General features: G+C 31.5%; 2 protein-coding genes across 2 annotated transcripts in view; both read right to left on the bottom strand.

Moving 5' to 3' along the window:
- The window catches only part of LOC129916015 (UDP-glucosyltransferase 2), a 71,902-nt gene that overhangs the window by 41,586 nt on the left and 5,737 nt on the right, over positions 1-24,579 (bottom strand). Inside the window, exon 2 of the mRNA XM_055995771.1 lies at positions 22,061-22,304. Within this exon, the coding sequence (XP_055851746.1) occupies positions 22,061-22,304 (244 nt within the window). The remainder of the gene's footprint in view (positions 1-22,060; positions 22,305-24,579) is intronic.
- LOC129915875 (piezo-type mechanosensitive ion channel component) overlaps positions 20,128-24,579 on the bottom strand; it is a 291,170-nt gene continuing 286,718 nt past the window's right edge. Inside the window, exon 40 of the transcript XR_008772383.1 lies at positions 20,128-21,361. The gene's annotated coding sequence lies outside the window, so the exon portion shown is untranslated. The remainder of the gene's footprint in view (positions 21,362-24,579) is intronic.

The following is a 24,579-nucleotide window of genomic DNA, read 5'->3' as shown; positions in this document are numbered from 1 at the left end:
CTTTTTAACATTAGAAGGTGATGTAGCGTTCATCATTGGCATGTCCAGCAAGTAATTCAATTGCGTGGAGAAGTTGATTCTTTTATTTTCGTACCTTCTGACGAGAGTCTTCCATGCTTCATTATAGTTTGCCGAAGATCCTTGTATGAGGCTAGCAATAGAAGTTCGAGCTTCACCGGCTATACACGATCGCAAGTGATTTAATTTCACAGAATCTGGCACATTATTCTTATTGTGAACCAAATCTATGAAGAGGTCGGAAAATATCTTCCACTCTTCAATTTTTCCATCGAATTTAGGCAGTTCAATTTTTGGACTTTGTGTTAATATATTTGCATATGGATCAGATTTTATGCTCTCATGTTTTTCTTCCAACTTGAAAAGAAGTAATTTCAGATCTTCTTCCAACTCGATTATATAATTTTCTTCTCTGAATTCCTCTTCTTGTATTGGATTCATCTTAGACAGCTCAACTTGCAGTCGGTCATTCCACCGTTTCAATTTTCCAATCCATATGTTTTTTGTATGAGGATGGGAAATTGCCTCAAGTTTCGCCTCGTCTATTGTTTTTTTTAAACTTTCCATTATTGTACGTAATTTCGTTAAATCTATTTGAGTTTCATGATTTGTTATTGTTTTCATCATGATCTCATTCATTTGTTTTTGCTGCAAGTCTAGTCCAGTGGCTAGCTGCTGATTAACAGTTTTTATTTCTGCTATTTTGCTAGCTAACATTGCTTCGCTTATGCCTTGTTCTACACTGTCCAGATCTTTGTTTTTCAGCAAATTTTGAATTTTCTGAAAGTAGTTCTCTGCTCCTTTCATCCATTGTTCTTTAAAATAGGGAACATCAATAACACCAAGCTTATGAAGTAGCTTGTCATTTTCCTTGAATGCTTGAAGATTCTTTTCAGCATAGACAAGAATTTCTTGGTTTTTGCTGCGTGTTGTTACACTTTCTCCATCTTTTAATAACTTTTCCAGGTTTTTTAATATTTCAACCTGTTTTTCAATTACTTTTAAATGCTCTGATGACATTGTTGAATTTGTTTTTTTTTTTACTTTTTATGATTTTTCACTGAATATGATTTTTTTTTTTACTTGTCAGTATTTGTAGCTCTGACAACGCTAATTTTCACTTTATATATTTTTTTTTTTTTGTACTTGTCAGTATTTGTAGCTCTGACAACGCTAATTTTACTTTATCAGTATTTGTAGCTCTGATAACGCTAAACTTCACTCGTTCGTTTTATAAAAAATCTCTTACCACTGGTGGGGGAAAATTTTTAATATAGCTCGAAGGACCAAATGATTGAGTAAAACTCGGTTGTAAGTCGAATGAATACTAATTTTATTTCACTACGTTCCTACTATATATATACAATTTTCTAGTCTTATCTTCTATTCTTAATGTCTATGTTCTTATCAATCTATTCTTACTTATGTAAATTATCTGTAGATAACCGTCAGTGTATGCTTAGGGTAATCTGTCTTATCTTTATTTCACATACACATTTGGTTATCTATAGATTTGTTATGTTCATAATGTTTGAACAATCGTAATGTTGGTTTTGATTAAAACCTCAATTTTTTTTTTAGACACGAAACCAATTCTTGCCCTATAGAGCAAGTAAAATGAATTTTTATCAAACGAAGACTCCATTAATACAGGAGTTGAATTTAAGGTAGGGCAACGGTTTTATCAGGTAGGGCATTGGTAATCGTTTAAAAAGTGTAAAATTGCTAAACTTTATTTTTGTACTACTAAAACTACAAAAGATAGACAAATTTTGCAAATTTTTTACAAATAAATCTATAAAAATCTAAGTGGCCAACTTTCTTAAAAATATTTCCCTTAGACGAGAATATTTTTAAGAAAGTTGGCCACTTAGGTTTCTATAGATTTATTTTATACCACAGGTGTTTAAAATTTTTCATAAAATACTTTTTTTTACATTTTGTATCAAAAAACAGATTTCAAATTTTTTTTTATGAAAATGTGCAATAGCTTGCAGTTTTAAAAGTTTTTATGTACTCATACAATTATTGTAGAAAATGATAAAAAAAAGAAATAAATAAAATTCATTAATTCATGGTTGTAGTGAACGAAAACATAAGATGATAAAATTTAAAATACACTGAACGAAAAAAAGTCCTTATTTTATGAACTGGTTGCGATAGAACTTTTTTCTATCTGTTTTTAGAACAATCATAAGTGTAGCTATAAGCCGTTTTAGGGTTGTCCATTCTCTATTGCACACCCTGTATATTTTCAGACATATTCTAAAAAAAATTCCCAGGGAAATGGTTTCGGGAGAAGGGCCCCAATCGGAAAAATGGCGAAAATTTCCATTTTTTTTTTGCTTTCCCATATTCTTAACCATTGAAGAACGAAATTCAAGCTTAAAAAATAATGAGATTTCAGGAACTTACAGTTAGGAGTATTTTTTTCAGAATAGGCCTGATTATGACGATTACAACTCAACTTCAAATTTTTGAATCTTTATACCTAAGAAACGGTGGGTTAGGAAAAAAATTGTCATGACATTTTTTATATATATATATATATAGTCTGGTCAACAATTCTTGGATTGAAAATTTTTTGATAAGACTTACCGTTTTGCTGAAAATTGTGAAAAACCAGTTTTTGTGACCTTTGACCCCCCATAATTTTTTTTCCAGGCCTCGGATCGATGAGGACTTTTTAGATCTAATTTATGATGGTGTTTGCAACAATCCTACCAATTTTCAGCTTGCTGGGAATTAATGTAACCTCACCCCCTTATTTTAGTCTAATTTGACCGGACTATTTCCAAGTTTTCTTTTTAATCATTAGATAAACCGTGCGATTTTGTTAGCTATTCTGTTACTTACTTATGCTTTTAAATATAAAAATCTTGATGCCAACCATCAGCGAGTCCACAATAATCGGTACTTTGACAATTCTGGGTCCCAGTGGCGTAGCGAAGGAGGGGGGGGGGGGGGGGGCGGTTGAACGGACCGCCCCGGGTGTCACCCACTTGGGGGTGACGCCCGAAAGCTACCAAGGAGTAATGGGCCTTATAGATCGCAGAGTATTGACAAAAAGTAATATCAGTTGTAGATAGAGCATAACTATATGTAGACAAATTTTTTTCTTAGAATATACCTATAGTCCAGTAATTTTAGTTTTATCTGCGGAAAAAATTTTCCAGGGCTGTTACACCAATGAATTTCAAGAAAATTGTTTCACAGGGTGTTTAGGAATCATCGGCCAAAAACAGATTTTCTTTAAAAAAAATGTTTAAATTAAAATTGGTATGCCATTTTGTAGAAATCACTAATCCACGTCCATCCGTTTAGGCTGTAGATCCTTATACAGACAGACGGACTTCCGGGACCAACTTTTTTGGCATTCTCTACTATCGTAATATCATGGAAAAATGTTATCTCAACTTTTTTGTTTGTAGGAATGCATAACTTGATATATGTATAGTACCTATGTAAAAATAAACATAAAATATCTTAAAAAATAATTTATAAATTTTTAGTAAAAAGTTCACTGCCATCATCATCACTTTTAATATTTAATAGACTAATCAGCTCTGGACAGTAGCTTTTTTTAAGCTCTTTTTTGAATCTAACGTGTCTTAAAGATGAAACAAGTGGATCTGATGATATGGATAGCATATTAAATAAATCTTCATTTTGTCGTCAAATTTGTCAAAAATTATCACGGACAAGAACAACGGAACATCCTTCAAAAAATAATATATGACCAATAAAAAAAGATTAAAAAAAAATTGTAAACGCAGTTACAATGGATAATATTTCTTCTAAAAATTAAAACCTTAAAATCGTTGCTAGCATTACTATTAACAGAGAACTAAGCGCTTACGTGGTTCAAGGTATGCCAAAGTAAGCGTTTCCTCGAACCTTTATTTATTTTTTTTTTTTTTTTCAAAGTACAATATCTCGGCAGTGCGCAAGCATGCGCAGCTAAATAGTTTTATTTTGGCTCAACAATTGGTTGGTACACATACCCTATTCGGCTAAATGCATGAACTCGAATGGATTATTAACGGTACCTGCCATAGAACCGTTTTTTTAAATCCGATATTCTCCGAAACGGCTTATTCGATTTCAACGAAACTTTTGGTGAAGAAGCACTTATATAACTTAAATATAAGCAAAAAATAAAATTTCAAAAAAAATAGTTTTTGGATTTTTAAAAAAGTTTAAAAAATGATTCCTAAACACTCTGAGAAACAATTTTCTTGAAATTCATTGGTGTAACAGCCTTGGAAATTTCCTTCAAATTAAAAAAAAAAAACTGTACCGCTACCTCAATCCGTTCAAAAATTATGATTTTTGCAACGAGATAAGTCATTTTGGACACCGTGCGGCGTTGTAATGAAGATGTGAAAAATCGGCATTGATATCGCGCCGGCGTTAGAAGTTATAGAGGTCAATAAAGGTCTGTAGCAAATTTGTACGTCATAAAATTATCTACAAATATTGCGTGATGCATTTTTCTGTAAAACCAACCGTTTTGGGAATAGAGCGATTTCAAGCGAGCAACAGGTCTCGAGATATATGCGAAAAACTGATTTTCGTGACCTTTTGACCTCTATAACTTCTAACGCCGGCGCGATATCAATGTCGATTTTTTACATCTTCATTACAACGCCATAACGAAGGTCTATACCAAAATCGAGCCCAGTAGGAATTTTTCCGCAGATTGGGGTAAAAATTTCCTAAAAATACTGGGCTGCTACCCAATAATCACCCCTTGAATTTAAACATTTAAGAAGTGGAGAAAAACGCCTTAACTACAATGACCAAAAAAGTGGTAAATTTACAAATCGTCGACGGAAAGCTCTAAGTCACAAGAAGCAAATTTTACAGGGGACGATTTTTAAGATTCAAATTGATTGAAAGCGATATTTTTTTGCTCCTCGGTAATTCAAGTTATGATTTTTATAAAGTTTGTTCTTTCCTTTTGAAGAAACCATGCAAACTTACTTCATTAGTAAATACATACTATTTTTTAATATTTTAAAAAACTCAAAACCCAAAATTGGACATAGAACTTGGAGTACGCACTTTCCTTAAATAAAAAGTGGACTTAGAACAAAATATGATGGGACTTAGGACAAGCAAGAATACTCGGGTCTCATTTTCAGAGGGGTACTTAGCTGTTTTATTTGTTCGATGTCCCATTAAATTATATTATTTGCTGAAGGGTTTTTTTTTTAACAAAAACGCTTTTTAAATTTGGAAAGAGCACCCTCAAATTAGTAAAACTGCATCATTATCTCATTTTCAGTAAAAAGTAGATTTAGCACAATTTTACTTTCCACCGACGAAAAGTACATTTTTTTTTATTTCTTTCTAGCGCTATTTGTTTTTGGAAAAAAACCACAAAAATTGTTTTTTAAACCAAAAACTAAGCTTCCTGTATCATTATTTTTAATTTTGTGGTCGGAAAAACTGTCACAAAATGAGTTTTAAAATGTTCACTTTTTGACTTTTTGCCAAAAGTGGCCGTTGTAAATTTTAGCTCGATCTGCGTACAAGGCTTGATGTTCTATTTTTAATTTAATTTTAAAAGTTTCAGTAAAAACTTTAATAAGGCTAGGCGCACACATGCGATTTTGATGGCGCGATTATTCAGTCGAGAATTAGATGACAACAATTTCAATGACTGTAGACACAATTTTCATATTTTTAATCGCAGGAAGCATGTGTGTTCACAGGCATTGAAATCCTTGTGTTCCATTTTTGCGACTATGCCTAGCCTAACACGTAAAATTTTGTTGTTAAAAGTACAAAAACAATTCTTAGAATCGTTTTAAACTCCAAACCAAGCATGCAATTTAGTGACAAAAAATTTTCAAAACTATTGGTACGGTTTTTTAAAGGTTTTTATGTATATGTACAAATTTTAAAAATAAAAAATAGGTAAGCCATTTAAAAATAAATATTAATCGACACATAGAAACAAAATTAAAAAAAAAAAAGATTTAAAAAAAAAATAAAAAAATCGGTTGAATTCGATTTTTGCGATTCCAAAATTTGCTTATCGTAAGAGCAAGTAAAAAATATTAATATTGTAGAAAAGTGGAATTTCATTTATCTTACTGTTTTTCATTCTGGGGGTGACCCAACAATTGCCTTTGCCGCCCCTGATGCCACCCATGTACACTACGCCACTGCTGGGACCTTGATTTGCGGAATTTCATAAAAGTGTTTTGAAAGACAATTCAGTTTAGCATTTTCATGTGAATTATGAAAAATGAAATAAGTCCCCAAATTATTTTTAAAATAAAATGAAAGTAAGCCCCAAAATTAGTGTTGCGGTCTTATTTCATGGGGCCCTATTTCATAATGAAATTACCAATGCCTAAAAAACTAAATGAAATAAGGCCCAAAAAATGAAACAACACCCCAAAATTTGAGAAATTTCGTTTTTGTTGTTTTGTGTGTATTTTAGGGGCCTTATTTCAATATATTTAGGTACTTTTTTTTCGTTTTTGAAATATTAATGCTGTGCTGGAAAAATAGCGTTTTACTGTTTTTGAAGTTTTGCTCTAATGTACCGGTTTCTTTAAAAAAACGTTGTCTTCCCTCAAAACTGTTTTAATTTTTCCGATATTTTTTTATCGTCTGAGATATTTTCAGTTGTTTGGCATATTATAAAATCATAAAGGAGAAATTTAACGTCTCTTTTATATGTACGATATTTTACAAAGAAGGGCATTTTTGAAGGTCGAACGTTTTCATAAATTGGGCATTTTTGAGGCTGGATTTTTAAGGCTGGAGCAATTTTGAAGCTTGATCCTTATAAGTTGGGCATTTTTAAAGCTAGAGCTTTTTTGAAGGTAGGGCATTTTTATAAGGACTGCCTTTTTGAAGTTAGGCCATTTTAAAAGCAAGAGCATTTTTGAAAGTAGGACATTTTCATAAGTAGAGCATGTTTTAAGGTAGAGCATTTTTAAGGCAGGAAATTATTGAATTTACGGCATTTTTATAAGAAGGGTATTTTTGAAGGTAGGGCATTTTTGAAGGTAATCCCTTTCTGATGGTAGGGCATTTTTTAATGTAGGGAATTTTCCAAGGTGGGAATATTTAAAGGTAGGGCATTTTTAATTTGAGGTAGGGAATGGCCCCTCAATGCATTAAAAAACTAGGCAACCAGTTTTTAAAGTCGATAATATGACCTTCAACTTTGAGCATGAAACAATTAATAACAATGAATGAAATCGTGGTGATTGAGTGTAAGAACAGTAAAAGTCCTGGACTTGTACAATTTGAATAACTCAATCAAAGAAGTAGGGGGTCTTGTTTTATATTAATTTGACTCTCCAATGAACCGTTATTTTGCTCATTGTTAGGTCTTCATGCGTAGAGCATTTCTGCATACTCAACTCAAAAGTATTTTTTTTTTACTTATACGGTTCTTTCACTCATCGATTCAATTGCAATCGTTAAAACCGTTTTACTTCGAAAGCGTTATATTGGAGATATGCGTTAAAAAAGGAGATAAGTATTAAAGACAATTTGATTATTCTGAACATGATGGCGTCCTTATTTTTTCAAAGTTGGCTCAGTTAAGAATGATTTTAGCCTCTTAAGTTGTCTGTTTTAAGCCTGAAATCAACGAAGAGTCGCATCATTTATTGTATGATGGTATTTATTAATTTTATATCGACGCACCTAGAGGTAGAATATATGTTCTTTGAGTAGAATAACAATTTGTAGAAGGTATTCCAGCAATAAAATTTATTATCTTGAAACTTTAAAACATAGTTTTTTTTTTGCAAAAAAAAAAACACTTTTCTTTTTGTAAAAAACTTCATGTTTTGCTCCGTTTTTCTTCAATTTTTATTATTTTAAGTTTATATCTAATGTTTCAATGAAATTAGACTATTTTAAAGTTATTTCCTACAAAAAATTTATATAGGTAATCTATATCAATTTGTATTCCAATTTTTTTTTTATTTTATTAGGCTACTCAAGGTGCTAATAAAAACTTCCTAAATGCAGTCAGGCAGGTATTTGTGTGTAACTATGAAAACTATCATAAACAAATATCACAAAATAAAAGTCAAAAAATTTATGTAGAATCTATGTATAATTTTATATATAGGTGTGTTTTTTATTACTACCGGTCTTAACTGGACAAAAAAAACGGCTCGGGGCTTAATCTGAAATCTTGGCAGCACTGCATATTGAATTCTCCTAAATCAGCAGACACAAACAAAATTTGGAGTTGTCATATTTTTTGATTTTGGGGTTTTCTTGAATTTTTCTTGTATGTTTTATTAAGGGCCAATTTTTCAACAATCAGATAAACCTTAGATAGTGCTTATTCCTAGGAATATCTACTTTTTTTATATTGACTTTATTCGTTTGATAGGCTAACTGATGATTGAAAAATCAGGGCTAAGAGATATAAAAATGTATGCTAGCAAAAATAGTTAAATAAATTTGGTCATTCCAAATGTTAGTTTTCACGATTGTAAACCAATTCTAAACAATTTATGAAAAAGTTAGTTTGGTAGCACAGATTTAAAATTGTTCAAACAGTTAAGCCCAGAGAAATCTCCGGGCTAAACAACTACTAAGCTAGGGCTTCCAGAACATTTCTTTTAAAGAGAACATGTTCTCTTTTTCAATTCTGATCTTTTTTACACTCTCTTTTTTCATAATATTCGTTTTTTGTTCTCTATTTTTCAAATGTCCTCTTTTTAGTATCTTTTTTATTTTCGTCCATAGTTTTTCAAGATTGTTACGATTAACTGTCTCGTTGTTTCAACTCTCAAACTCTGCCCACTCACAGTTAAGGTCATAAACAAAAAATACCAAGACTGGAAACTTTCGTACGTCTTTCCCCCCAAAACCCTTTTGTGTACAGTGTTGTCTGTGAATATATGTGAAAGCCACCACGTTGGTAAATGACGTTAACACGCACACATTTATAGATTCACGACATTCACCACACATCGGACACGAACACAACAATAGGTTCACGACATTCACCACACCTCGTAGCTTGTAGGCAAACGTCAGTTGAGCGCCGAGTTTCCAGTCTTGGTATTTTTTGTTTATGGTTTGCAATTCAATATTTTCATGAAAGATTTCTGGAGTAGTCCAGTAATTTTAGGTTTTATCTGCGGAAAAATTCCTACTGGGCTGAATTTTGGTATACAGCTTAATAACGGCGATGTTATGAAGATGTGAAAAATCGACATTGATATCGTGTCCGCGTTAAGAGTTATAGGGGTCAAAAGGTCACAAAAACTGGTTTTTCACGATTTTCAGCAAAACGGTAAGTCTTATCAAAAAATTTTCAATGCAAGAATTGTAGACCAGATTATTATATATAAAAAGTGTCATGACACTTTTTTTCCTAAAGTTTTTTCAAAAAGTTGAAGTTGAATTGTAATCGTCGTAATCAGGCCTATTCTGAAAAAAAAAACTCCCAACTGAAAAGTTTTTGAAATTTCATTATTTTTTAAGGTTGAATTTCGTTCTTCAATGGTTAAGAATATGGGAAAGCAAAAAAAAAAAAATGGAAATTTTCGCCATTTTTCCGATTGGGGCCCTTCTCCCGAAACCATTTCCCTGGGAATTTTTGTTTAGAATATGTCTGAAAATATACAGGGTGTGCAATAGAGAATGGACAACCCTAAAACGGCTTATAGCTACACTTATGATTGTTCTAAAAACAGATAGAAAAAAGTTCTATCGCAACCAGTTCATAAAATATGGACTTTTTTTCGTTCAGTGTATTTTAAATTTTATCATCTTATGTTTTCGTTCACTACAACCATGAATTAATGAATTTTATTTATTTCTTTTTTTTATAATTTTCTACAATAACACCGGCACACAAAAAAAAAAAAGTGTCATGTACCAGGAACCAGACCTATCTTTCTATATGTTTCTGGACCCGCTGAACCCGAATTTCAAGTCCGTTTGGCCCTGTCACCCTCCAGTTTTGAGTAATATGCAAAAAACTCAAAAAAAGGAAGTTTTTTGACTTTTTCGGGGTCTTTTTTACACTTTTCTCAAAACTGGAGGGTGACCGGGCAAAACGGACTTGAAACTCGGATTTAGCGGCCCCAAAAACATATAGAAAGATAGGTCTGGTTCCTGGTTCATACAACTTTTTTTTTTGTGTGCTAGCGCTGTAGCGACATGTCGCTGTCATCCCCGGCACACAAAAAAAAAAGTTTCATGTACCAGGAAGCAGACCTATCTTTCTATATGTTTTTGGGGCCGCTGAATCCGAATTTCAAGTCCGTTTTGCCCGGTCACCCTTCAGTTTTGAGAAAAATGCAAAAAACTCCAAAAAAGTCATAAAAATTCAAACAAAATGCACTCACAGCTCAAAACTGGAGGGTGATGGGGCCAAACGGACTTCAAATTCGGATTCAGCGTGCCCAAAAACATATAGAAAGATAGGTCTGGTTCTTGGTACATGACACTTTTTTTTTTTTGTGTGCCTGTGAATTGGATGAGTACATAAACACTTTTAAAATTTCATAGCTATTGCACATTTTCGTAAAAAAAATTTTGAAATCTGTTTTTTGATGCAAAATGTAAAAAAAGTGTTTTATGAAAAATTTTAAACACCTGTGGTATAAAATAAATCTACAGAAACCTAGGTGGCCATCTTTCTTAAAAATATTCTCCTTATACCAGAATATTTTTAAGAAAGTTGGCCACCTAGGTTTCTGTAAAATTACTGGGCTAGAGTGTATACCTATTTATTTTTGAAATGAAAAAAAAAACTTGTTTTCATGTTGCTGTTGTGGATGGCATTTGAGTTTTTTGTGTATCAGATAATTTTTTTGCATTTTATAATAATAAATTATAGTTGTTCAGCGGAGAAGCAGGTCCAGGTAGAGGATTTGTTATGTGTTTGCATTGATATAATATACTTGACAGTATCCTTTGTGTAGTGTCTATAAAAATATGAGTAGATGCGCAGAAGGATTGATTTTCAGGTTCTTGCTCACTTTTGAGTTGTTCTTCGTTGAGAATTTTTTTGTCTCGCACTCGCGCGTGCCGGCTAACATGGAAATGTACCTATTTACATACAATATATAGAATGCTTAGGTTCTTATGTGTATGTTGTTTGAGGATGGACTCGATATCAATCCAATTTACTTTCAACACCTTTTTAATAAAGATTTTATTAGAGTCACCAATGCAATGAACTCAGTTCGTAACTGAATCGATTTTGTTTTTTATTTACCTATAGGTACCTACATTATTAGGAAACAAAAATAAGGCAGCATTAATAACTTATAAGTTACTTTTTTTAAACCTTGAAATTAATTTTTCAATTATGTAATCAAAGTTTAGGGAAGTTTTCAAAAATAATTTTCAAGCTCAACACTTTGAAAAAAAATGATCTATTTTTTCAAACTGATATTTTATTTATACCTAAATTCAGATAGGCATTAGCTACTTTTTTGCTTCTGTTTCCTCAGTAGGTGTAATTTTAAAAACTTTTTTTTTGCTAAGGAAACATACTGAGCATCTTCACCTATTCAATACTATTTCTATAAATACCATCAAGTGCATTCTAACCACAAATACACTTATATAACACTTTACCCATTCCCCCGCGAAAATATAACTATTATACCTACAAACCTACAAAAAAAACCTAAATATAGAAATCAATCATTGTGCACAAGCACATGTCAAATGTCAATACACATTTTTACACACAAACAAATGCATACCACATATCTAATCCTTTACCCATAAACAAAAAATACCAAGACTGGAAACTCGGCGCTCAACTGACGTTTGCCTACAAGCTGCGAGGTGTGGTGAATGTCGTGAACCTATGGTTGTGTTCGTGTCCGATGTGTGATGAATGTCGTGAATCTATAAATGTGTGCGTGTTAACGTCATTTACCAACGTGATGGCTTTCACATATATTCACAGACAACACTGTACACAAAAGGGTTTTGGGGGGAAAGACGTACGAAAGTTTCCAGTCTTGGTATTTTTTGTTTATGCCTTTACCTATATCCCCGCATGAGCAATGTGAATATTACACAATGCAAAGAATTTCGCTGACACAAAAAAAAACCTAAAAGTGTCAACTCGCACGCGCGAGTGCGATAATATAAACACGAAATGAATTGTTAGGAAAAACCCAAGAGTCAACAAGAACAAAACAACCAAAGATCATATAACTAGTAAAGATGTCGCACGTAGAACAAACGTCTGTGCTTGAAATTTTCTACCATCAGATTTTACCCATAGGTCCAAAACATGTATCCAAGAATTAAATTGTTGAGAAACATTTTAAAATTTTTCGATGACTGCGTAGAAAAGAGAGGGTTGATTTTTATAGATGAATTTATTTAATGGGAGGAAGCGAGATAGTAGTTAAATGTTGATATGAATAAGGAAAAGAAAAAAAAATACATTTGTCTGCGAGAATGTACCTATGAAATAATTTTTTTTTGTTAAAAAATTATTCAGGAAACTGATATTAACACATGATTCAAAATAATAATTTAAATAAGAATAATTTTAGATATATATATGACAAGAGTGTATGAGCAAAATTGTCTGAAAATGAATTTCAACCCTCAAATTGTCAATAGGTCCAAATCATAATAAAGCAGAAATCCTTCGCAACATTAAAAAAAAGTTCTTATAATGAGTGGGAAAGAGAGAGTTATTTTTAACACATTTCTTAAATGCGAAGGACCGAGATGTAAGTTGAATAGAAACAAAAATGAAAAAAAATTAGCGTTTTGTCGTGTGGGTATATATTTTTTTTCACAACTGGATTGCTTCGCACAAGCAGGGCGAAGACGAGATGGCTAGTTTTAAAGATTGATGAAAAAAAGAAGCAAAAACAACTTTTGCAAGTGACTGGTGTGCTGGTGGGAAGGTATACGTGTAAGCAGAAGAAGGTTGATAAGTTTTTTTTTTTTTATTTTAAATTTTTTTTCGATGGTAGTTAGATATTTAGGTATTTTTTTAAGTGGAGGGTGGTTTTCTACATAAACAAAAAATACCAAGACTGGAAACTCGGCCGTCAACTGACGTTTGCCTACAAGCTGCGAGGTGTGGTGAATGTCGTGAACCTATCGTTGTGTTCGTGTCCGATGCGTGGCGAATGTCGTGAATCTATAAATGTGTGCGTGTTAACGTCATATACCAACGTGGTGGCTTTCACATATATTCACAGACAACACTACACAAAAGGGTTTTGGGGGGAAAGACGTACGAAAGTTTCCAGTCTTGGTATTTTTTGTTTATGGTTTTCTATTTCCATATTTTTGTTTCCTTTTTGATTAATCGCAAGGCACAGGCGCATTGCTTTTAGGTGTAGGTACACACGTAATATGTAGGTAGGTAGGTTTTTTTTTCCTTTGCGACAGCAATCGTCCTTGAAAAATGTAGTTCATTTTATTTTGGTTGGAAAAAGAAATTCAAACAAGTGGTAGGTAGGTAGGTAGGTAGTAGACCAGTGCCAATAATTTTTGAAAATAAAAAAATTATAAGCAGCATATGGGTGGTTGGAAAATTTAGGATAAATGGTATATGAAAGGGGAAAAATTAATTGCCTACAAACAAATTGGGGGAAAGGGGGTGGGTGGGCGAAAAAGTGGGGTGGGTGTCAAAAATCATGGTTTTTTACGATTTCTGTCTAAAGTAGACCTCCTATCGAAAAAAGTCAAATACAAAAGTTGTAGATAGTATATGTAAATGTCTACAACTTTTTCTCAAACCATTTTTTTATATACCTAACCTCAAAAATATTGAAAAAAAAAATACAAAAATACGATTTTTTTATTTTTATCTTTTACAAAAATAGTTGGAAACTTCGATAAAAATTATTTTGTTATGTTTTCTAAATATTTAAAATGTTTTTTGAGCAAAATGTTCATTTTTGGATTTTTGACGAATTAAATTCGAAAAAATAGCCTATTTTTCAATCAAAAAAGTTACCTAAAAAATTTTGGAATTTTGAAAAGTTTGGAATGCAATTAGTTATATTAAAACCTGTTTTTTAAGATTGTGTGGAAAAACTATACTTTTGTTTTAATAAATATGGAGACAAATTGAAAAAAACAAAAAAACGATTTTTAAGATTGATTTTTCCGTAAATGACAGTAATATTGAGGAGAAGTAATTTTCCATAGAAATCAAGTTATACTTTTCTAATGGCCTTTGATCTTCTTAATTTGAATCTAGATATAGAATAGCTCTAACGTGCAAAGTTTTTGAGATATTGAATTTTGAACGTCGAAAACACTATTTTTGTGATGTTTTGGCATGGTAATATCTCAAAAACGTGATGTGATATAATTTTTTTGATTTCGGATTCGAGTTCAGCGCACAATTTGATCTCTATAATTTTTTTGACTAGTGAAAACCGAACAGGACAGAAAAAATCAACTGCCTTGTTCGGTTTCACTAGTCAAACCGAACAGGACAGAAAAAATCGACTGCCTTGGTCGGTTTCACTAGTCAAAAATTTTTTTATAGAGATCAAAAGTATATTTTTCTAATGGTTTTTTGTGCGCTGAACTCGAATCGAAATTATATCACATCACGTTTTTGAGATATTACCATGCCAAAACATCACAAAAATAGTGTTTTCGACGTTCAAAATTCAATATCTCAAAAACTTTGCACGTTAGAGCTATTCTATATCTAGATTCAAATTAAGAAGATCAAAGGCCATTAGAAAAGTATAACTTGATTTCTATGGAAAATTACTTCTCCTCAATATTACTGTCATTTACGGAAAAATCAATCTTAAAAATCGTTTTTTTGTTTTTTTCAATTTGTCTCCATATTTATTAAAACAAAAGTATAGTTTTTCCACACAATCTTAAAAAACAGGTTTTAATATAACTAATTGCATTCCAAACTTTTCAAAATTCCAAAATTTTTTAGGTAACTTTTTTGATTGAAAAATAGGCTATTTTTTCGAATTTAATTCGTCAAAAATCCAAAAATGAACATTTTGCTCAAAAAACATTTTAAATATTTAGAAAACATAACAAAATAATTTTTATCGAAGTTTCCAACTATTTTTGTAAAAGATAAAAATAAAAAAATCGTATTTTTGTATTTTTTTTTTTCAATATTTTTGAGGTTAGGTATATAAAAAAATGGTTTGAGAAAAAGTTGTAGACATTTACATATACTATCTACAACTTTTGTATTTGACTTTTTTCGATAGGAGGTCTACTTTAGACAGAAATCGTAAAAAACCATGATTTTTGACACCCACCCCACTTTTTCGCCCACCCACCCCCTTTCCCCCAATTTGTTTGTAGGCAATTAATTTTTCCCCTTTCATATACCATTTATCCTAAATTTTCCAACCACCCATATGCTGCTTATAATTTTTTTATTTTCAAAAATTATTGGCACTGGTCTACTACCTACCTACCTACCTACCACTTGTTTGAATTTCTTTTTCCAACCAAAATAAAATGAACTACATTTTTCAAGGACGATTGCTGTCGCAAAGGAAAAAAAAACCTACCTACCTACATATTACGTGTGTACCTACACCTAAAAGCAATGCGCCTGTGCCTTGCGATTAATCAAAAAGGAAACAAAAATATGGAAATAGAAAACCACCCTCCACTTAAAAAAATACCTAAATATCTAACTACCATCGAAAAAAAATTTAAAATAAAAAAAAAAAAACTTATCAACCTTCTTCTGCTTACACGTATACCTTCCCACCAGCACACCAGTCACTTGCAAAAGTTGTTTTTGCTTCTTTTTTTCATCAATCTTTAAAACTAGCCATCTCGTCTTCGCCCTGCTTGTGCGAAGCAATCCAGTTGTGAAAAAAAATATATACCCACACGACAAAACGCTAATTTTTTTTCATTTTTGTTTCTATTCAACTTACATCTCGGTCCTTCGCATTTAAGAAATGTGTTAAAAATAACTCTCTCTTTCCCACTCATTATAAGAACTTTTTTTTAATGTTGCGAAGGATTTCTGCTTTATTATGATTTGGACCTATTGACAATTTGAGGGTTGAAATTCATTTTCAGACAATTTTGCTCATACACTCTTGTCATATATATATCTAAAATTATTCTTATTTAAATTATTATTTTGAATCATGTGTTAATATCAGTTTCCTGAATAATTTTTTAACAAAAAAAAATTATTTCATAGGTACATTCTCGCAGACAAATGTATTTTTTTTTCTTTTCCTTATTCGTATCAACATTTAACTACTATCTCGCTTCCTCCCATTAAATAAATTCATCTATAAAAATCAACCCTCTCTTTTCTACGCAGTCATCGAAAAATTTTAAAATGTTTCTCAACAATTTAATTCTTGGATACATGTTTTGGACCTATGGGTAAAATCTGATGGTAGAAAATTTCAAGCACAGAAGTTTGTTCTACGTGCGACATCTTTACTAGTTATATGATCTTTGAAACAACCCTTTTTGAAAACCAAAGATAATGATCTTGCAAAAAATATCTACTATCTACCTACTCTCTGCATCATCTTCATAATTTCATGAATGATTTCTGCCTGCCTGAGTGAGGAAATAGGAAACAAAAAAAAAAAGTATTATGTAAACACAAAAAAAAAAAAAACAAAATATAACGAGAAAATGAGAGCGCAAGAGCAAGTTTTTTTTCAATAAATAGAAAAGAACAGAAAAAAAGAGTTCATCAGCGCCAGCTTATGCGTGGCATTCTTTTGAACTAAATTTGCATGTGTGCGTGATCAATGGAATTTTCAAAGTAAAAAAAGCTAAAAAAGACACTTTTTCAACAATTTATATTAAAAATACAAAAATATATATTTTTTTTTTGGAACTGATTTGAAATATAATGAAAAAAATAATTAAAATAAATTGTGGATGCCTTGACTGCCCCTTCCTCAAAAACAGAATGCAAATATTGGTTTATTAAAATCAAATTTTTAGTGTGTAAATAAAAAAAATATTTTTTTTTGGCAAACGGGTTGCATGAACAACTTTATTAACTTCTCATTAAAAAATACAAAAACATTTTAAAAAATAATCACGCTCCACGACTAAAATGCATTTTGACACCTTTCCTTCAAATTAACCGTTCAAACTAACTTCAAATTAAATTTTAGAAATTTTATTGGATTCTCCTTATTTCACTTTATTGTTTTCTTTTTGTTTCATCTAAAAACACTAATAAACGGTACAGTTATTCTAAGAACAGTGAGTAAAAAACATGAAATTACAACAAATTAACGAAGCTTTTTTTCTAATAAAAAAAAAATCTGTTTCACGTACTGCATGAAAACACATTTGATCATTATAAAACAAAAAAAAAAAATAAAAAGTTTATAAACAACGGTGCCCCAACCAAAATTCTGATTCAATCTAAATTTGCAGGAAAAAAATCATTTTCGACCCTTTTAAAAATCGCACAAGAAATGTTTCTAAAATTTAAATTTATTCGTACGTTTATTACCTTTTCAAAAAAGTACGTTTCATAAGATTATCTTATAAACTGCAAAGGTTATACAACAATTAGTCAACCATCTTCCATTAAAATGCTATGGAAACCCCCCCTTAAGTCCTCTTTTTTAAATGTTCTAGAGTAAAATTTTCTCTTTTTATTAAGGTCCCAAATTAGGGCTGTAAAAGTAATAATAACGACAAAATGAGTACCCGCATGTATACGTTACTTTTGATACTAGTACCCGCATCAATAATATCGTTACTCGTTATTTTCGTATGCTTCGTATACTTCGTATGCTTCGTGTGTTTCGTATGTTTCGCATGTTTCGTATGTTTCGTTACTTTCGCATGCTTCCTACTTTTCGTATATTTCATGTATTTGATACGTTTCGTATGTTTAGTATTTTAAGTATGTTTCGTACGTTGGTATATGAGTGAAAAAAATTAAAAAAAAAAAAAAAAACAATAACAATTTGTATAATCTAAGCTACTTTTTAAAGCCATAAACATTAATTTAAGTTGCGGCGTTCTCATGTTATAAGAGTTTGAAGGTAGCTATACTGATTTTTTTTCGATTTTTTTTTAATCAAACGTGGAAACTTTTTTTATTTTATTCTATTTTTTCGACAAAATTTTGGTAATTTTTTGTTTATATCCGTTCAGTAATCTTATCACAATTCTTTAGAGACCTTTATTTCAAAAGTACATCGCGCAGATCTCGGAATATTAACACTTCAATACAACCATGTCGAACAATTTTTCATTTTTTTTTCTATTGGCAGTGATTTTTAAACCTCTTTTTCTCGGCTTTTTTTTAGTTGAAAATTTTGCACTGAAATTTAACAAATTTTTTCAAAAACCAAAACACTTTTGTACATTCTTAAGCTACATTTCAAGACCATTAACAAAAAGGTCATAAACACATTGGGTTCGGCATGGGTATATTTCGGCCACATAGAGAAAATACTAAAAGGTCTCTTTTGATATTTCTGTATAAATTATTATCGATAACTCAACTATACCTTGGCACTACTGCTATTATCGAAACAAAAGTAAACTCCAGATAATTATCTGGAGTTAGCATTCCGACTACAGTAATGATATCGATACGAGATGCTAAATGTGCCAAATTGAGTGTATCACTTCGTTTCGTATCTCATATATCGGATGATTTAGTATTGAAATTGGAATAGGGTCGTTACTCGTATGTTTCGTATCTCGTGTATGTTTAGTTACTTCAGTACCCAGTAACAAAACATGCGAGTAACGATACTGTTTAGAAAGTAACGTTTCGTTACTCGTTACTGAAGCAAAAACCCGCATTTTAGTAACGAATACATACGATTTGCTACAGCTCTATCCCAAATTAGGGCTGTAAAAGTAACGACAAAATGAGTACCCGCATGTATACGTTACTTTTGGTTCTAGTACCCGCATCAACGATATCGTTACTCATTACTTTCGTTACTTTAGGTATATTTCGTATGTTTCGCATGTTTCGTATGTTTCGTATGCTTCGTATGCTTCGTATATTTCGTATATTTCGTATGTTTCGTATATTTCGTATATTTCCTACATTTGGTATTTTTGTTATGTCTCACGATTTACGTTAAGAACTTATTATTTTGGTTGTTTTTTTTTTTTAATATATATTAAAAGTAAAAACGACATTAAAAATTTAATAATGCAAGATTTTGAATGACAAGAAATCTTTTTTAAAATGGTATACAAATATTCTCTAGCTCAACTAGCTTAGCAAAGAGTAAAGTTTTCAAGAATCTGCTTTCAATATCAGATTTTCGATGTACCTAAAAGTAATTTTTTTTTTTAAAGATATGAATGTGCCGGTGCTGAATAAAGTTTTTACCAGATATAGTTAAATAGAATCATAACTAACATAATTAAGAAACCAAACAATTCAAGATTCAAATAAGAATATACGAACACGCCCATGTTTCGTTTCCTCCCGGTCCAAACTTAAAAATTGTCATTGCAGCCAACCTAAAATAAAAAACCATTCAATCATTTCACTCAATCACATTCATTCCATATTCTCATTCAAAGTTGTCGTCACTCATGTCAGAAACCACCTCACCACACACAAGCACGAAAGTAGTACCTTCTTGAAATCAAAAGAAAAAAAAAAACAAAAACTTTAAACCACGAATAAAACCAAAATTGTAATTATTTGTTTGAATCAAACTAAAGAATAAAATAAATTAAACAAATCAAACAAAGGAAAAGAAAAATTCTTTTTATTAATTACAAAAGGAAAAAAGGAGAAAACAGAATGCAAGTACGGCTACGCCCCAACAGATGCAGTGTACCATTTTGTTTTTGTTTCACATTTCGTATACCTATCCAAATTGGTATTCTAATTGGAATGTATCTACACTACACTCAAACACACTTTCACTAGGGCTGTAAAAGTAACGACAAAATGAGTACCCGCATGTATACGTTACTTTTGGTTCTAGTACCCGCATCAACGATATCGTTACTCGTTACTTTAGGTATATTTCGTATGTTTCGCATGTTTCGCATGTTTCGTATGTTTCGTATGCTTCGTATGCTTCGTATATTTCGTATATTTCGTATGTTTCGTATATTTCGTATATTTCCTACATTTGGTATTTTTGTTATGTCTCACGATTTACGTTAAGAACTTATTATTTTGGTTGTTTTTTTTTTTTTAATATATATTAAAAGTAAAAACGACATTAAAAATTTAATAATGCAAGATTTTGAATGACAAGAAATCTTTTTTAAAATGGTATACAAATATTCTCTAGCTCAACTAGCTTAGCAAAGAGTAAAGTTTTCAAGAATCTGCTTTCAATATCAGATTTTCGATGTACCTAAAAGTAATTTTTTTTTTTAAGATATGAACGTGCCGGTGCTGAATAAAGTTTTTACCAGATATAGTTAAATAGAATCATAACTAACATAATTAAGAAACCAAACAATTCAAGATTCAAATAAGAATATACGAACACGCCCATGTTTCGTTTCCTCCCGGTCCAAACTTAAAAATTGTCATTGCAGCCAACCTAAAATAAAAAACCATTCAATCATTTCACTCAATCACATTCATTCCATATTCTCATTCAAAGTTGTCGTCACTCATGTCAGACACCACCTCACCACACACAAGCACGAAAGTAGTACCTTCTTGAAATCAAAAGAAAAAAAAACAAAAACTTTAAACCACGAATAAAACCAAAATTGTAATTATTTGTTTGAATCAAACTAAAGAATAAAATAAATTAAACAAATCAAATAAATAAAAAGAAAAATTCTTTTTATTAATTACAAAAGGAAAAAAGGAGAAAACAGAATACAAGTACGGCTACGCCCCAACAGATGCAGTGTACCATTTTGTTTTTGTTTCACATTTCGTATACCTATCCAAATTGGTATTCTAATTGGAATGTATCTACACTACACTCAAACACACTTTCACATAATTCACTCCACACGCACATGTCCATAAAAAACTGGGACGAAAGAGAAAGAAACAGAGTTCTTATTTACCCCTTTTGATAAACATACACAAAAACAGAACAACAAAATCATAAAATACATAAATGATGATACCGAACCGACACGAGATGCGAAATAATGCGCACACGACAAATGCAGTGTACCATTTTGTTTTCGTTTCGCATTTCCAAATTGGTATTGGAATTGGAGTATCGTCGTTACTCGTATGTTCCGTATTTTTCGTATGTTTCGCACGTTTCGTATGTTTCGCATGTTTCGTTACTTGTTCAGTACTAGTAACGAAACATACGAGTAACGAAATTATTTGGGCAGTAACGTTTCGTTACTCGTTACTGAAGTGAATACCCGCATTTAAGTAACGAATACATACGGTTTGCTACAGCTCTAACTTTCACATAATTCACTCCACACGCACATGTCCATAAAAAACGGGGACGAAAGAGAAAGAAACAGACTTCTTATTTACCCCTTTTGATAAACATACACAAAAACAGAACAACAAAATCATAAAATACATAAATGATGATACCGAACCGACACGAGATGCGAAATAATGCGCACACGACAAATGCAGTGTACCATTTTGTTTTCGTTTCGCATTTCCAAATTGGTATTGGAATTGGAGTATCGTCGTTACTCGTATGTTCCGTATTTTTCGTATGTTTCGCACGTTTCGCACGTTTCGTATGTTTCGCATGTTTCGTTACTTGTTCAGTACTAGTAACGAAACATACGAGTAACGAAATTATTTGGTCAGTAACGTTTCGTTACTCGTTACTGAAGTGAATACCCGCATTTAAGTAACGAATACATACGGTTTGCTACAGCTCTATCCCAAATGGACACCCTATACTAAGCTCAAGGGCTAAAGTGTTGCTGCATTTAACATGGAAACTTCTTAGCCCCGACTGCGTTTTATTTTTGTCCAGTTAAGACCGGTTGTAATAAAAAACTTATCTTTAGTAATTAAGAGCGCCATCTGTCCGCAAAAAAAAGTTCCATTTTCAAGCACAATGTTATTATTATACCATATAATGATTTATATGAACACTTATGTATTTACTTTTCCATTCAACTCTTTACTTACAGTGTTTGGGAATATCGAATTTTGGATTTAAAACAACTTCAGTTAAGTTCTTATTTGGCGTCTTTGAATGGAAGTTTGTAATTGTAGTTACATGATGTCCTCGTTCGATAAGTCCATTGACGAAGTGTTCCAGCCACAACCAGTGACTTGGTGCTGGAAATGGGCCCATAAAGAGAATTTTGTATGCATATGAGTATTGAGTAGAAGTCAGGAAGAACAGGGCAACAAATATTGGTATCTTCATCTAAATGAAATATAAAACAAAAAAATTTAACATTCCCTTTAAAATATTTCAACTTATTTTAACACATGTGTACCTACATAATTAAAGTAAAAAAGAATGAGAAAATTTAATATGGTGTTGACATTGATTCTGTGTTGGAAATGAAACATTATTAATTAATCAATAATAGTAAAGTTGAATCAACTTAAAACAAATTTAAAATTTTTAATAGCCTTCAGCCTTAGCTGCAGTTTATTAGTCATTTGCTATAAAATATTTAATTTCTGTCCAAAAAAAACACCCTTTCATCTTGGATTATTATATCTTATCATATCAACTACAATTCTTTCACTAAATTTCACAAAGTGCTTCGGTACTAGTTGCTCTCATTTTCCTCAAAACATACGCTCTCATGTGAAAAACTAAAATAGACTTTATTGATTCTTAATTTGCATGACAAATAAAACCATAGTGCTGTTACTACCGTACAAACATTGTGAATAGTTTTTCACTAATACCTTAACCTTCTTTTAATGCAAAAAAATAGAAACAATGAAACACAAGTAGAAACAAAGCCGTATTACCACAGTTCTTGTTTGCTTGTATAAGTTTAAACAAATAAACGAAGTTTTAACTTCAACAAATTACCACAGAAAAATGTTTCAATATACCCCGGCATGAAATTATACACGAGAAAAAAAATACGAAAAACCAAAATTCACATAGTAGTAAATATTAGTTCTCTTTCCATTCAGCATTATAAAATACTTTAAAATAATTTGTCATATTGCCAGATTACATAAAACAGCTTGATTAATCGTCTTCTCTTCCCCCATTCTTTCACATCCAATAAATAAATACAAAAAAGAGCACGTATACGCCACAGTGTATGTGGATAACGTGCAAATAATATGAATTACTACTTTGGCCTAGGTGTCAACACACCCAAATCGATATTAAATAACAATTGCACTCAATAATAAATTGATCAACAATTTCATCTTCTTTGTCGTAAGTGCTTAATAAGAATTAGAAATTTAAAATTTCTTCAGCTTCTTGAATTCTATTTATTTTTAAAATACATACATATTTCAAAAACAAAAAATTAACTAAAGCTATGATTACACGGTCAATTAAATCGGTCAACGCGTTGACTCTCTGACGTCACACAAAAATCCGTAATCTCTCTATCATCTCACCGTCAACGTTCACAGTGTCAATGCATAAAACATTGACTATCACTCGATTGACACTATTGCTTCAATTTGGGACAAAAATTACGTTGACGTGCAGGTGTGTCAACGTGACGTTTAAGGGCCCAAACCATAGAATCCGTTGCGTCCGTTCCGTTGAAGTTTTCAACTGACTGCTCGATAAAATACACACGTTCTTAAGGGAATCGACCCATAAGCGACGGATCGGACGGAGACGGACGGATTCGACAGAAGAAGTAGCCCAACTTTCTATTTTTTCATCCGTCGTATCCTTTGACATTGGTTGTCAACAATAGATCAGTTCGATTTTCAGTTTCTGAGTGCACACCGGGGAATTTCAGAACTACTTTTCTTCTCCGATTTTATGAATTGTGAACTTTAATTGTATATTTGTGAAGAAAATGTAATAAAAGTAACATTTAATGATATATCTGATAAATGTGTCCCCTAGAATCAAAAACAATCTATTCCACTTTTTGTGAAAAATGAGTTGGAAACGCAGTTTATATCAATTTTTCAACCTCTTTCTTTGAGTGTGGTTGAGCACTTTCAAAGTCAACTTGTTCCAGAGTTATACTTTATAGAAATATTACAAACGAATGTATTCCATATTTTTCACATTCTTTGAGAATCAAAACAACACTATTCCTGATATAAAGCAAAATAAAATATTGCTAAGTTTCAAAACAAAACTATTCCTATGCATGACTTTCAAAACACTTCTATTCCAAAATTTATTATTAAATATTTTCCAAACGCGTTGGGTGACAAAGGAAAGCACAGTCAGGTTAAAATCAAAAGTACATGTTTATTCGACTTAGAAGTTGTTTTATCAAAAAACGGGAAAAAGTGCTTAGGAACGTTTTTTTTAAATAACTCAATAAAAGAAAAAGTGGAATAGATTGTTTTTGATTCTAGGGGACACAAATTATATCAATTAAATAATCAAATTTGGTTGTAGAGTTCAATTTTACTATGCCAAAGTCATACCTACAACTCATAATTTGTTATATAAAATTGTTTTTAACTGAAGAGCAAGTACCTACAGGAAATCTAGTCGTGCATTTTACTTTATTAAAAAA

The sequence above is a fragment of the Episyrphus balteatus genome, chromosome 1 (assembly GCF_945859705.1).
Source record: "Episyrphus balteatus chromosome 1, idEpiBalt1.1, whole genome shotgun sequence".
Classification (NCBI taxonomy): Eukaryota; Metazoa; Arthropoda; class Insecta; order Diptera; family Syrphidae; genus Episyrphus; species Episyrphus balteatus.
The sequence above is the reverse complement of the archived record's forward strand: the minus strand, read 5'-3'. Positions and strand labels throughout refer to the sequence as shown.